Source organism: Bombina bombina, chromosome 1 (assembly GCF_027579735.1).
Source record: "Bombina bombina isolate aBomBom1 chromosome 1, aBomBom1.pri, whole genome shotgun sequence".
Lineage (NCBI taxonomy): Eukaryota > Metazoa > Chordata > Amphibia > Anura > Bombinatoridae > Bombina > Bombina bombina.
The window spans coordinates 284,750,359-284,767,068 of record NC_069499.1 but is presented as its reverse complement, the minus strand read 5'-3'; the positions used below and the strand labels follow the sequence as shown (position 1 = coordinate 284,767,068).

Sequence of the window (16,710 nt, the reverse complement as noted above, 5' to 3'; positions counted from 1 at the left end):
CAATTATTTTTCCCCCCAAAAAATTCTGGCACTTTCTTTTACCTATAGGGTCAGATTCTACCCCACTTAAAAGTGCTTGTCAAAACATGTATGTATAAAATCCTCAGTGGATTAATGGATAATTTTCTAGAAAACGAAAAATCAACTAAAAATTCAATAAGCTCATCAGAGCAGGACGGTCCCCAGTCCTACAATAGGGCTTATTCTATACAGTTTCTCCCCCCCTTTCAGTGGTGTAGCTATAGCCCATCTTTTATTGGTATATCTCCCCCCTCTGACTCTGTCCACTTCCTCTGTCTTCCCCCCTGTCTGTCTCCCTGCCTCTATCTCTGTCTCCCCCTCTGATTCCCCCCTCCTCTGTCTCTCTCTCCCCCTCTATCTCTCTCCCTCCTCTGTGTCTTCCCCCTCTGTGTCTCTTGCCCTCTCTCCCTCCACTGTCTCTGTCACTTACTCTGTTTCTGTCTCCACCACTTTTTTTTTAGTCCATACCCTCTATCTATGTCTCCCCCCTCTTTCTCCTACCTTCCCTGTCTCACCCCCTCTCTCTGTCTCTCCCTCTGCCCTGCCTTTCCCTCTTTGTCTGTGCCTCCCCATTTCTCTGCATCCACCCATATCACCCCCTTCTCTGTCTCTCTCTCCCCCTCTGTCTTGCTCTCTCCCCTTCTGTCTATCTCTCCCCCTCTGTGTCTCTCTTTCCCCCTCTGTTTCTCTCCCTTTTGTCTCTGTCTCCCCCTCTGTCTCTCCCCCTCTGTCTATCTTTTTCCTCTCATCCCTCTCTTTCTTCCCTCTTTCTCTCTCACCCCATCTCTCTCTCCACTCTGTCTCCCTCTTTCCCCTTTGTCTCTCTCTCACTCTCTACCCCTCTGTTTCATTGAGAAAAAAATATGTATTTTATATGGCAATACATAATGGTGGTGAAGGGGCAAAGGAGGTGGGTGTGTGAACTTAGTAAAGGGGGTTGGGGGCCCTGCCACACCACCTAGCTGGTCTCAGTCCACCTCTGGTTAACCCTATATGGATTAGAGAGGAACTATACTTAACTCTTTAAAGAGGAATCATTTTGGACATTTGATATTTTTGGGTCTATCTATTTCCCTTTTTATGCGTTGAATGGTAAAATATACCTTAAAGGGCACCTTTAGCGTTGTTGGATCATTGTATTTTCTCAAACAGGCCCTGCTTCTCTAAAATCCTGAGCCACCGTCACCTTCTTCCTCAATGGCTGTGGTATCACTCTCACACACTTGTCCTCAGACGTTTTGTATGAATACATTTAACAGAGATCTGGAATCTGTTTGTTTACTGCTTTTCATCCCTGATCAGATCAATTGGTGGCATAATGCTACATTCATAGATGCTTGTTAAGCTGCCAAGAGGTTTCATTATTAAGAAGAGATCATGTTCAAGATTCATTGTGGCTTGCTTCCCCTTTGTTTCATGCATTTTGTTAGTTGGTGTTATTGCTTTTAACATATTTTGTTATGCTAAGGGTCCTAATACTTGATATCTCACTCATCAAATATGAGCTACTAACAACATGTAAAAAAAATTATAATTAGAATTCCAACACTTTATCAACCAGATGACTTTCCTCTATAATTTCATGCCTGTGATTGTTTATGCACTTAATGCTTCCTACCATCCTGTCCACGTGATCCTTTGTATCCTGGAAGTCCCGGTAATCCATCGAAACCTCTAAGACCAATATTCCCCTCCTTTCCTTCTTCACCCTTTTGACCTTGAAGACCTAAAATGACCCAATAAAATTAACTCGTTATTTTACTGCAAATATTGCAAATATTTTCATTCCATCTTAGCTTGAGATGGTTCATTGTTTGTGCTTGGGGGTGGTGGGATTTGATAATTGGCCAATTCAATTTTTCAATTATGAGATTATGTAAAATAAAACAAAAAACATTTGATGCATCCAATGCAAGGTATTTCCTCAAGCAGACCCTGCTTCTCTAAAATCCTGAGTCACAGTCACCTTCTTCCTCAAATTAACATATAGCAAATGTATTTAATAGGCATGAAGTCTAACTGGTTAGTAATGGATTCATTATGACTATAATATGTATAACTTTGAGGAGAGCCTTCAAATATAATAAATTAAATGAAATAGCAAGCAGAAAATGAGGAATTATAGAATATTAGATTATTATTTTAACTTAATTTACAGTGTTTGATAAATCACTCTATATGTTCAACATTGCTTTGGCATAATGGATGCATACACAAAGAAGAATAAAGCTATCTATGTCTGTGATATGCAGTGGTTTACTCCACAGATTAATTAAAGGGATATTCCAGCCAAAATTAGAAACCACATGGGTGCATTACGGTATTGAACAGAAGCATTTTTGTTATGTTCATGCATTAGCAAAAATGCTTCTTATAAAAGTTATAGCTGTTTCAAAAGTGTATTTAAGTATGCACCGTGCACCAGCATTTTAAACACAGCACTTGCTGAGAGGCCTAAGGTGCTTGTACCATCTGGTAATGACTCAATTTGTTAATTGCTAACATGATAAAAGCCCCACTGTGTAGCTGCATTTTTTTAAATGTGGGTGCAGTGACAATATCTAGCTATGCTTCCCATGCACGTACAGAGAAAAATGCTAACACCAATACATGTATATTGCAAATATGTTTCTATTCAAAGATGTAATAAATATATGTACATTTAAATTTTGACTGGAATGTCCCTTTAAGTCAAAACTTTTTAAGTAGTTGCTAATAAGACTGTTTGGCATTGTCGATGCACCCAATACTTCCTACCATCCTCTCCACGAGAGCCTTTGATTCCAGGTAATCCATCTAAACCTTTAGGACCAATTTTCCCCTCCTTTCCTTCTTCACCTTTTTGTCCTTTCAGACCTAAAACAACCCAATAAAATGAACCGGTTATTTTACCCCAAATATTCTTTTAAATATGATTCATTGATCATAAAGTATGTGATGGTATTTGTTCATTTAGAGCTGTCTACAAATAAATAATAACCCCACTAGACCACCAGGCAGGCCTATTGTTTCATGTGTAGGTTCAGTATATACCAATATAGCAGTTTATCTAGATAAATTGCTGCAACCAGAAGTGGTAAAAATGGCCAGTTATCTGAAAGATACAGGTCATTTTTTGGATAAAATAAAATCTTTAGAATTGCAGTCTGATAGATATATACTTTACACAATGGATGTTAAGAGTTTATATACCTCTATCAGCCATGAAACAGGCATTGCAATTGTAAGAAAAGTGCTGATGGTCAGTGGTGGTTATTCACAAACACAATGTTGTTTTTTGGAAGATCTGTTGCGTCTGGTATTATACTGGAATTTCTTCCTTTTCCAGGATGATTGGTACATACAAGTAAGGGGGACAGCCATGGGCTCCAATGTTGCCCCATCATACGCCAACCTCTACATGAATGAGTTTGAGGAGCGCCAAGTATATGAAAATCATCTATTTAGACAGTACGGAACAGTATGGTGGCGCTACATAGATGACGTGTTTGGTGTGTGGTGGGGCAGCATTGGAGAACTAGAAGATTTCACAAGAGAACTCAATAGTATGGTAAGAGGCTTACAGTTTTCCTTGACATATAGTGAAGAGAGTATAACATTTCTTGACACTAAGATTACTAAAGGACAGAATAGACTCAACATAGATATCTTTTCTAAAGAGACTGATAGGAACACCTTATTGGAATATAACAGCTTCCATCCAAAAGGCCTTATTAACTCATTACCCAAGAGTCAATTATTAAGGGTACAGAGAATAGTAAACACACCAGAGGTTAAGAATAAAAGGCTGTTGGAAATGTCAAATAAATTTAAACAAAGAGGATACCCTACACAACTGTTGAGTCAAACAATTAAGGATATCACTACACCTAGGGCATTCAAAGAAAAAACCAAAAAACAAGACAGACTACTATTTGTGTCACAACATAGCTCACATAGCCAAGCTGTAGCAAAAGCTATAAAAAAGCATTGGCATATACTTAAGGATTGTAACCCCAGTATTGAACAGTTCAGGGATTACCCTTTAATGGCATATAGGAGGGTAAAAAACATCCGAGACCACCTTATAAGAAGCGATGTGGGATCAGAGAGAAGGGATACACAAACATACATACAAGCTAAAAGAAATGGCTGTTATCCCTGCCTGGGATGTGTTAGTTGTAATTCAGTCATAAAAGGTCCAAACTTCTATCATCCACACAATGGCAGACGTTATGACATTAGGGGATTTTACACTTGTGATACTAGCTATGTAGTCTATCTCATAAAATGCCCATGTTCCATGTACTACTTAGGAGAGACCACACAGAAAGTAAAAGACAGACTGAGTCAACACAGGTCAAACATAAGGAAAAAGAATTTGGAGGCACCTCTATCCAAACATTTTTTAGAAAAAGGCCATAGTGTAAGCCAGCTACGCTGGCAGATTATACAACACATCCCTGTTCAGCGCAATGGGACTAATAGAGAAAAAATCCTTCAACAACAAGAGATGAGATGGATATACCAATTGGATACTCTTATTCCCAGAGGGTTGAACAGGGATTTTGACCTTAATTGTTTCTCTTAAAATTGTTTCTCTTAAAGTATAAAAATTCTCTAAAGTATAAGTTAAAAACTTTAAACTTATTATCACTCAAAGCAACACTGTATGCGAAAAAAAGAAAAAAAGAAAAAAAGTTTACTATAAAAAGTTTCAATATGATAAGTTGCAAATAACAAGGGTATTTTACCTATGTGTTTACATTATTGAGATTGCATTATAATAAGACATTGAAAACTGGAAAGTTAGCATAATTATGTTAAATATCAGTGACAATATAAGTATGTACAATAATGGTAAAACTATTTATACATTAATCATTGCCATATGTAATCTGTTTAGTCAGGTACATTTGTTTTTAACATTTTGTATACACATTGCATTGGATAACCACTAGGGGGTGTAAAACTACCAAAATTGAAGCCGGTTGGCGCCAAAGGAAGATATAAATTGTTTGAAACAATGTGATACAATTAGCATGACTAAGTGGGTTCACCACGAAACGTTGCTGCTTTTAATGTAACCTCCAATAAAAAGTTTTTGATATTCAAGATACTGGTGCTGGTGTTACTACGAGTACAAATAAATAATAATAATAATTACACTTTTTGATTATACGACACAAAGATATAAATATAGGCTATAGATTAAACATAATATATGTCATACTTCTTATTGCTATTCACCAGATGGCAAATATCACTGGCCGTATGTCACTGTACGTTAGGTGTGAATGGGATCACATGTAATAATGTGACAAGAGGGCTGGTGCATGTAATAATGTGACAAGAGGGCTGGTGCATGTAATATTGTGACAAGAGGGCTGGTGCATGTAATAATGTGACAAGAGGGCTGGCGCATGTAATAATGTGACAAGAGGGCTGGTGCATGTAATAATGTGACAAGCATGCAAGGATTTAATAAGACTATTTTAGCACATACAAGAATAGGGTATGATGGTGTCAGTGTAGAAGTGGGATAGCTTTGTGTTGTGAAGGTCTGATCAACTGTAAAAAGATATAAACATTTGATAAGATTTAATGGTGTATGGTGAAAATGTGATACAAATTATGATAATGTGAAGGAGCAAGAGGGTTGCGCCTCACTGTGTGGTCACACGGTTAAATTAGAGACGAAGTTGGAAAGGACAACATTTTTAGAATATGAGCTCAGAATAAGTAAATAAAGTTGTACTGTAGATGTCAGAGGTCAGAGCAAGTAGAAGTTTAGGGCTAGTGAAATATTCCAGAGTCATAGTAAAAAGAAAGTATATATATATATATATATATATATATATATATATATATATATATATATACACTGTATATATTAGAGGTTTCAGCAACAAACTCTACAATTTACATACAATAGTATAATAGAGTCATACAGGAACATGGGGGATGTAAGGGATAAAAAAAAGTCCTGAGTCGATTCACAAATAATTAATCAACCGTCTTTGTATTAGTAGTTTATATTACACATTTGCTTATTAGAGAACATTTCTATACGGTATTCATACACATACTACAAAATATAATTGACATAACACATAGACACGCCTGCACCCTAACTAGGCTTGCTAAGGGGGCGGATTCACTTGGAAGGTATATATTGAGGAACTTCTTTGGGGAGAAGTTTCTGGCAACATCTGTGAGAGAGGCGTAATATATGTCTTATTTGACATAGAAGATAAGCATAAGTAACATTTATAGTTTAATTATCACCTTGCGATTACTGCTTTATATTGTTGTAATAAGTTTATAATAAACACTGCTATTATTATACTGCATTCTTGTGTCTAGTTCAGTTTCTCGGTACTAGTGAAAGTGCTATCCCTGTTCTCAGGCACTCTTGATGCCATGAAAAAAAATCACAGTTTACTAACTAACTGGATTTATTATGCAGAGGATGCTGCTGTTTCCGTACGATCCTTCCCGGCTCACCGGAAACATAAGTTAAGAAGCAGTGGCCACAAATGTGCAGGGGGCAGCATTGCACAAGCATTTTACAAGAAATGCTTGTGCAATGATAAATGCCGACAGCATATGCTGTCGGCATTTATCGATGTCGGGCGGACATGATCTGCTACAGTGGATCATGTCCACCCGACAATTGATAAATCTACCCCAATGGATACATCTAAAATCAAAGGTAATATTGTGAGTATTTGATCTTATACACATCAAGATTAGAATAATGAGTGAGTAAAAAAACAGAACACTGTCTTCTAAAAATAAACCTACTTACACATAAATAAAGCCTTATACTAATTATTAGTATTAGATTTTTTTATGTGAGTAGGTTTATAAGTACTTTACATTGGTAATGTAATCCCATGTTTGTATAATAGTCCATCAAGTGATCAAGATTTTCCCAGACAAAGCTACTGTGTAGGCAATTTCAGGAGGAGTTAGTGCTGAAAAGGACTAGGTTGAGAAATTAGCTATTATCCTCCCTTGGAATAAAAGATGGCCTGATCCAGGACCTACCAAGGACATTTTTATCCTCCTTTTTAGCCTAAACTTTCCAATTGAGGAGCAAATTTAAATATTGAGGTGCTTATGCACCCCAGAAGAACTGCCTCTTGTTGTAAAGTAAAAATCATGGGATCAAGAATTGGTGGCTAATGTAGAGCTTTGTTTTAGGGGGACATTGTGTGACTCCCACCTACCATTGTACCCAGTCGCTGACAGTTTGTCCAGTATTTTTGCAGAGGGCAGCTGAAAACCATACTCTCGACCACTTGTTACGTTTACTGCTGTAAGCTACGTTTTTCAGTTGCTGGGATATTTTATAATTAGGAATGTAATCTAGTTGCATCTATTCTCATCTCTAGCTAATGTACTTTTGTACTGTATTTCCTCTGGTATTCACTTACCTGTATCTCCCTTTTCACCCCTGGGTCCTGGATTTCCTAAGACTCCTGGTTCTCCATTAATTCCTGGTTCCCCCTTTGTTCCTGCAGATATATACAAATATAGCTGAAGCAAATATACTATATGGTGTACAGGGACCTCATAAAATGCAGGGATATAAAATACAGAGCTGTAATAGCAATTAAGACATTAGTGAAAATGTAATTGTTTTCCTTTTATTTAGTCTGTGTACATTTTCTTGTTTAGTAAAATGAAGAAAAATAAAATATCATGCAGAAAAATATAGTACCATCAAGTTATAAATTAAGAAATATACCTTTGTTTTAGGTATTGCACTTTCAATTTAAAGGGGCAGTCTACACCAAAATTGTTATTGTTTTAAAAGAAAGAAAATCCCTTTATTACCCATTCCCCAGTTTTGCATAACCAACACAGTTATATTTATATATTTTTTACCTCTGTGATTATCTTGTATCTAAGCCTCTGCAGACTGCCCCTTTATTTCAGTTCTTTGACAGACTTGCAGTTTAGCCAATCAGTGGTAGCTCCCAGGTAACTTCATGTGCACGAGTACAGTGTTATCTATATGAAAAACATGAACTAACTCCCTCTAGTGGTGAAAAACCTGTTAAAATGCATTCTTAAGAGGCGGCCTTCAAGGTCTAAGAAATTAACATATGAACCTCCTAGGTTAAGCTTTCAACTAAAAATACCAAGAGAACAAAGAAAAATTGGTGATACAAGTAAATTGGAAAATTGTTTAAAATTACATGCCCTATCTGAATCATGAAAGTTTTTTTTGGACTAGACTGTCCCTTTAAAGAGGCATGAAACTCCATCTTTTTCCTTCATGGTTCAGATAGAAAATACAATTTTTAAAAAGTTACCAATTTACTTCTATTACCAGATTTGCTTCGTTCTCATGTTATTCTTAATTGAAGAGATATTTAGATAGGTAGTGTGCACACTTCTGGAGCACTACATGACAGGAAGTAGTGCTGCCGACTAGTGCTCTTGCTTATCTATAACATTGTTGCAAAACTGCTACCATATAGTACTGCAGACACGTGCACACTCCTGAACTTACCTTCCTGTTTTTCAACAAAGGAGAACAAGAAAATAAAGAAAATTTGATAATAGAAGTAATGTTTGTTTTATCTTTGAAATACCTCCTTAAATTGACATAAGTGCAAAAAGAAAATGCTCTCATATATAAAAGCAGTTTATTACTGCACTGTTACTTTATCGTCTATTTTTATAGCTGAAAAGGCCAATATTTTATTTCAACGTCATTAGACATGCGCATTTGGTTTCGTCACAAATACAAATTTGCGAAGAAACAGGGATATTAGTTTTGATTTCACATAACAAATATACAAACAAATATACATTTTTGACTAAAGAGCGATATTAGTTTCACAAAATGAATATCCAAACACATTTATTCCCCCCCCCCCCCCCCGAAGGTTAAAGAAAATGAATAAGTACTGAAGAAATTCATCCGTATTCATTAATTTCCTGTAAATTGGATAAACCGCGCTAATAGGAGGATTAACACTGTGGTTCCCAGAAGGTCTGCAATAACGAGGCTGTAGCTCTGTGAAGACCCAGTTTGGATGGAAATATGAGGGTCCCTGAATCAATGATGATAATAGTGTGTTTGACACCAAGTTAGAGATTTTTTTATATTGAAGTCTAAAGAGATCTTCTGAGGCAGGTTAAAGAGAGGGAAGGACATGCAATGGAAGGGAGGGGAGGAGGGAATTGAGAGAAGGGAAGGAGAGGAAGGAGGAATGGGAGGGAGAGAAAGCAGGGAGAAGGGAGAGACGAGAGGGAGGGTGAGAAGGAAGCGAGAGAAGGGAGGTAGAGAAGGGAGGAAGAGGAAGGAGGAATGGGAGGGGGAGAAAGCAGGGAGAAGGGAAAGAAGGGAGGGAGGGTGAGAGGAAAGGGATAGAAGGGAGGAAGAGGAAGGAGGAATGGGAGGGAAAGAAAGAAGGTAGAAGGGAGAGAAGGGAGGGAGAGAAGAGAGGAAGAGAAAGGAGGAATGGGAGGGTAGAAAGCAGGGAGAAGGGAAATATGTGAGGGAGGGTGAGAAGGAAGGGAGGTAGAGAAGGGAGTGAGAGGAAGGAGGAATTGGGAGGGAGAGAAGGGAGGGAGGGAGAGAAGGAAGTGAGAGAAGGGTGAGAGAGAAGGGATGGAGAGAAGGAAGGGAGGGAGAGAATAGGAGAGAAGGGAGGGAGTGATGGATGGGGGAGAGATGGGAGGGTAGGGGAGAGAAGTGGGGGAGAGGAGGGGAGAGAAGGAAGGGATAGCGGAAGAGACTGCATGATGAAAGCATAATGTGCTACACCCCTGGATATATTAAGGAGAACATCTTTAGGGAGAGACTGTGTACATAATGCTAACACATTATGTGGTTAAAAGCCTGAGCCTGATGCCTACCTTGTATGCAGACATAATTGGTTTGTAGGCCTCTGGGTAACTCACCCAGGGTCTACCATGCCCAGGCAGCCTCCACTGACGTCCTCACTCCTGTGTATCCTCTACATGCTCCCTGCGCTGTGCTTCTTTAGACTGGATTGCCCTGCAGTCATCACTCTGAGATCCCATAGCCACCTCCCTTCCCTTATGTGCACAGCAAACAACACGGCTGCATATCCTACATTGCATCTAAAATAAATAAACCATTTTATTTGAGCATGCAGCAATCGTGTAATTTGCATGCTACATTCTAAAATAAAATGTTTTATTTATATTAGAGGCCGGCCATGGCAGCCAATCAATAAGTGTGTCACCCCCCCCCCCCACAAATCTGTTGCCCTTAACAGGGGCCTCTTTGATCTAGATCAATACAATAATTATACAGTAGGCATGCTGGGGGCTTTAAGGTAGTGGAGGGTCATCAGAGGGAGGAATTATGGATGGACATGCAGTGAGCAGGTCTCTAGGGCAGTTGTTCACGTGGGGGTAGTAGGGGAGCAGTCAGGATTGACGGTTAGCTTCAGGGGGGATGTGGGTACAGGGTGGGGTGTATTGCCCTTGCATCCCAAACGGTAGCAGGTACAGGACCATGAGGGGAGCTATGCAGATCGGAACTACCATTGGTGCAGCAGGTGCAGTGGCACCAGGGCCCATGTTCTGGGGGGCCCATAGAAGACAGTCTATACATAGTTGTATGCAGAATATGTACAATCCTAATGCAGGGGAGCTATTTATGAGTGCAAGTTGCAGGTCCATCATATCTATCTATCTATCTATCTATCTATCTAAAATCATTAAACAGAGCAACATGTAGATTATGATAATATTGCTTACATTACCATTGATGGGGCCCAGGGCCCTCTGTTGGGTAGGACCGTCACTGGAGCTATGGTTAGCATATCTGGAGCAAAACAGCAGACCAATACCACATTATTAAGGCGGCTGCAGGAGCTTGTGGCCTAGGTGACGAATGGGCCATGAGTCGTATTTTGGTACTTGCCGATTGGTTTTGGCTACTAGTTGGAGAGGCTAGTAGTTTTGGGGTGATTTTTGGGTCGGGTTTAGCAGCAGAGCTGTCCAGGTTTCCGTAGTAGTAGTTTTGAAATTGCTGTAAGTTTCTTTGTTACAAGCTCTGGAGGATCGGTAGTCTTCATTGGATGGTTATGGAGGTGGTGTCCTAAGGTATCTGTAGGCAGGTCGCAATGTGTGTTTTTTTATATGGATTAGCGCAGGCTTGTGTAGATATATTGGCATATATATGGTTATGTCAGGTATTGTTTTATGTATATGGGTATTTGTATGTCTATATGTATATATATATATATATATATATATATGTGTGTGTGTGTGTATATCTGTGGATTATGTGGTAGTGTTAGTGTATGTATATGTGAGTATATGTATATATATATATATATATATATATATATATATATTTATACAAAAGGGTTTAAGAGAGGTGAAAGAACCAACTCTTGTTTTGAATACACTTATAGCACCCTAGGGTTTGAGAAAAAATGATGTAGCTAGTTCAGCTAACAAGGGTTGATAAACAACTGATAGCAGATATAAGCATTGTGGAAAAAATAATAAAACTTAACTTTTATTAAGTGGTGTAGATAAAAGCTGACAGACAACAGGCATGGATATGACGCGTTTCACGCCCCCTAGTGGCGCTTATTCATAGACATCTATGTATAAGCTCCACTAGGGGGCGAGAAACGCGTCAGACTCTATGCCTGTTGTCTGTCAGCTTTTTCTTTGCTCCACAAGAGCATGTAGCTTTTGCTGTTTTTAATTGTTTTTTGCTTCAATAAAATTTGTATTTTATGTTTACACCACCCCTTGGAGTGCCTGCTCGTTTCTTCCCTGTTCTTTGCATAAAATAAACCAATGAATATTGATGGATGACTCAAAATCATAATAATTTCCCTGCCAACATGATTCCTCATTGGTTTATCACTTAAAGGGACACCGAACACAATTTGTTTATTTCCTGATTCAGATAGAGCATGCAATTTTAAGAAACTTTCTAATTTACTCCTATTATCAATTTTTCTTCATTATCTTGCTATCTTTATTTGAAAAGCAAGAATGAAAGTTTCAAAGTGGGCCCATTGTTGGTTCACAACCTGGGTTGTCCTTGCTGATTGGATGGCACCAATAAACAAGTACTGTCTACTGTTATGAACCAAACATTGTCTGGCTCCTTAGCTTAGATGCCTTCTTTTTCAAATAAAGATAGCAAGAGAACAAAAAAAAATATAATAGGAGTAAATTAGAAAGTTGCTTAAAATTGCATGCTCTATCTGAATAATGAAAAGAAAAAAAATCCACATTGTTTTCTTTCATGGTTCAGATAAAGACTACAATATAGTTTCCAATTTACTTCTATTATCAAATTTGCTTCATTCTCATTTTATTTTTTGTTGGCGATCACCAGATAGGCAGCATGCACATGTCTGGGGCACTACATCACAGGATATAGTGCTGCCATCTAGTGCTCTTGCTAATGTATAACATTGTTGCAGAACTGCTGCCATATAGTGTTGCAGACACGTGCACACTCCTGAGCTTGCATCTCTACTTTTCAACAAAAGATAACAAGAAAACGAAGACAATTTGATAATAGAAGTAAACTGGACAGTTGTTTAAAATTATGAGAGCTCTGGTGCTCTTGCTCTCTGACAGCCTCTCGCATAGACCATCTCTCTCAGAGAACAAACAGAAATTCATTCTAGCAATGACTGACATTTATTTGTTTGCTGGTTTGTAAAGAGCCCTGATGAGATCAGTGGATGCCATAGAATTATTATTAACTCATTCATGGCTGTCATTAAAATCAGTAAAATGAACATTTTCAAACATACAAATGTATACAATAACCACAGTGTCATAAGTTTGGTACATAATTTAATAAAATCATGTATTTGCATTCAAATGTGTTTTTGCCCTCTTTTAGCAAATAATCGGCTAGATTACAAGTCTTGCGGTATGGTGAGGTATGGCTATACCGCTGAAAAATTGGCCATTGCACGTGGAATATAATGCAAGTATTTTAGCCTGTTTTTAGCCTGTTCCGCACTCATAAAATGACGTTTAAATGCGGGATTTTCCATAGTGCCGTATTACAGGTTGTGCGGTCCGGCTAAAATGCTTGCGTTACAGCCAATACCGACACCACCCATTCCGCGATCTGAGACCAGTAGTTATGGATTTTGCAAAACTAAAATGTTTCGCAAAATTCATAACTAAATTTTTACAAAGTACACTAACATCCATAAACTACCTATTAACCCCTAAACCGCATCACAAATACTATATTAAACTAATTAACCCATAATCTACCCCCACATCGCAACTAATAAACTAAACCTATTAACCCCTAAACCACGGCCCCCCACATCGCTAAACACTAAATTAAACTATTAACCCCTAAACCTAACACCCCCTAACTTAAAATTAAAAGTCACAATATAACTATCTTTAAATAAATAAAAACTTACCTGTGGAATAAAAAAAGTTTAAACTATAAATTAACTTAACATAACTATTCTAACAAAATAAAATAAACTACAAATTAAAAATCTTAAATTAAATTATTAAATTATTTAAAAAAAACTACGAAAAAATAAAAAAAACTAAATTACAAATTTAAATAATCCTAACACTATGAAAAAATTAATAAACTCTAACATTACAAAAAAAAACCCGCTAAAATTAGATTATAAAAAAATAAGAAAACAAAATTATCCAAAATAATGAAAATTACACCTAATGTAATAGCCCTATACAAACAAAAAAGCCACCCCCCAAAAAAACACCCCCTAACCTAACAATAAACTACCATTAGACCTTAAAAGGGCCTTTTGTAGGGCATTGCCCTAAGTTAAACAGCTCTTTTACCTAAAAAAATTACAAAGTCCCCCCTAAAAGTAAAACCCCACACAACCAACGCCCCAAAATAAGAAAAACCTAAGTCTGATTTGAACAGCCAATAGGATTTCAGTAGCTCTAATCCTATTGGCTAATTTGAAAATGTCAGCCAATAGGAATGTAAGATGCTCCACGCCTCCACAGCTCTGCGACACCGGGATGAAGATAGAAGATGCCCCAACGATGGATCAAGATGTCGCCGGCCTGGATGAAGATTTCTCGCCGCCTGGATGTAGATGGATGTCCGGACTTCAGGAACAATGAGTAGATTTTCTGGTGTTAGTGTTAGTTTTTTTTTTTGGGGGGTGTTTTTTTTTTTTTTTTAAGATGTGTTTTGATGGGCAGTAAAAGAGCTGAATGCCCTTTTAAGGGCAATGCCCATACAAATGCCCTTTTAGGGAAGGCTGACCATATTTCCTTGAGACAAAAATGGGACATTGAGATGTCAAAAACGGAACAGGGTTAATATTCATTATTCATAGGAAAAAAAAGTAAGATTTTAACAAAAGTTAAAGGGACAGTAAACACCAGAATTTTTTTTGTTTAAAAAGGTAGATAATCCCTTCATTACCCATTCCCCAATTTTGCATAACCAACACAGTTATAATAATATACTTTTTACCTCTGTGATTACCTTGTATCTATGCCTCTGCAATCTGCCCCCTTATTTCAGTTCTTTTGACAAACATGCATTTTTAGCCAATCAGTGCTGACTCCTAGGAGCTTCACGTGCCTGAGTTCAATGTTATCTATATGAAACACATGAACTAACGCCCTGTAGTGGTGAAAAACTGTCAAAATGCTTTCCGATTAGAGGCAGTCTTTAAGGTCTAAGAAATTAGCACATAAACCTCCTAGATTTAGCTATCAACTAAGAATACCAAGAGAATAAAGCAAAATTGGTAATAAAAGTAAATTGGAACGTTGTTTAAAATTACATGCCCTATTTAAATCATGAAAGATTTTTTTTTTTACTTTTTACTGTCCCTTTAACTTTTATGACATAAATATAAACTATTGAGCCAACAATTATTCTTATGTTATTTGTCTCACTATCTCCACTATCATAAAGTATACAAATTGATTATACAATTTTACATTTGCCATAAACAAACATGCTTTAAAAAAGTGAGTTTTCACCATAACGTCTAAATACCAATCCACAGTGTTTTTACAATGTCCCCATGATCTAAATTGGGAATGTGTATATTTCTTAATCACATGCCCTTTAGCTAACTCAATGTTTCCAAATTATCCTCTATGTTGTCAAGGCAAATTCCCCCAAAATATTAACTGATTTTTGGTAAAGGCAGGGTAAAAGTTTAGCCTCTGAACAGGCATTTGAAAGATCTGGATTGATTAGTATAATAGTAGTTGTAGATTTTAGCTGAGTTGCCCAAAAATGTTACATGGAAAAACTGAGAAAAATGTAGAAATTGATAGTGTAGTGACCCCTAGTGGGAATGAAACGTATTAAGGGCTGTAGCCTGGCAGGGATAGGATTGTGAAGGAAGATGGAGATGCAACAATGTTGCAGCTTAAGGGGAGTGACTCACCTTGGGGTTTAAAGGGACAGTAAACACCAGAATTTTTGTTGTTTAAAAATGTAGATAATCCCTCTATTACCCATTCCCCAATTTTGCATAACCAACACAGTTATAATAACATACTTTTTACATCTGTGATTACCTTGTATCTATGCCTCTGCAAACTGCCCCCTTATTTCAGTTCTTTTGACAGACATGCATTTTTAGCCAATCAGTGCTGACTCCTAGGAGCTTCACGTGCCTGAGCTCAATGTTATCTATATGAAACACATAAACTAATGTCCTCTAGTGGTGAAAAACTGTCAAAATGCTTTCCGATTAGAGGCAGTCTTCAAAGTCTAAGAAATTAGCACATGAACCTCCTAGATTTAGCTTTCAACTAAGAATACCAAGAGAACAAAGCAAAATTGGTAATAAAAGTAAATTGGAACGTTGTTTAAAATTACATGCCCTATTTAAATCATGAAAGATTTTCTTTTACTTTACTGTCCCTTTAAGAACTGATGTTCTGGAGAGTTCTGCCTCTTTCCTCCGGTTTTCTTCAAGAAGTTGGAGTTGCCCACCCTCCCTTCCCTAAAAATAGACATAGTGGGCGGCATGAGTAGCGACTGTGTTTTTTTCGGCTCTAGTTAACACGGCGGGGGTAGGTTTTGTCGAGCTAGCCTTGAGTAAGCCTGTGCTTGTAATGTTTGGGCCTCCACCAGCCTCTTATTTGGCTCTTTCGGCTGTCAAAAGCTGGGCCCCTTAAGGGCAGGAGTTATAGTTTGCTATAGCGGCGAAAGGTAGTGGCCTAAATTTGAAGACTTGGGGTGGAGTGATTGGTCAGGCTGGAGGAAAGGCGATGTCACTAGGTCCGAGCCTAGGGTGCCTTTTCCTCGCAGGTAGGCAGACCGGAAAAATCATCCTAACACCCTTGACTAACATCTGATGGGGAGGAGTCATCCGGGGGACTCTGTCATATCCCTAATCAAAATTGGGCCTCTACCTCCCAAAGTAGGAGTTATGGATAGGGACTCATGCACGCCGCCATATTTGCATATGCTGTTAGTTACTAAGTAACCTGCTAGTGTGATCATGCACACTAGCCGTTTAAATAAATGCGACCTGAGGGTCTTCCTCCCAGCTCTGTTTGTCGTGTCTTTATTTCAGGAAATAAAGGGGGGGGGGGGGGAAGTAATAAAGTTTGGTTAAGAGTGTGTCATTTCACTGGTATCCCGGAGTAGGCTATTCAGTCCTTAAGTTACTTGATTGATTATAACTGTACAACATAATTAGCTTAGCATGCTGTTGCACTGCAGCAGCATCA

At 38.0% G+C, this 16,710-nt stretch overlaps 1 protein-coding gene across 1 annotated transcript in view; it reads right to left on the bottom strand.

Moving 5' to 3' along the window:
- Positions 1 to 16,710, bottom strand: part of LOC128657661 (macrophage receptor MARCO) — a 201,520-nt gene that overhangs the window by 81,240 nt on the left and 103,570 nt on the right. The window contains exons 5-7 of the mRNA XM_053712049.1: positions 7,443 to 7,523; positions 2,779 to 2,877; positions 1,640 to 1,747 (exon numbers count right to left, since the gene is read on the bottom strand). Of these exons, the coding sequence (XP_053568024.1) occupies positions 1,640 to 1,747; positions 2,779 to 2,877; positions 7,443 to 7,523 (288 nt within the window). The remainder of the gene's footprint in view (positions 1 to 1,639; positions 1,748 to 2,778; positions 2,878 to 7,442; positions 7,524 to 16,710) is intronic.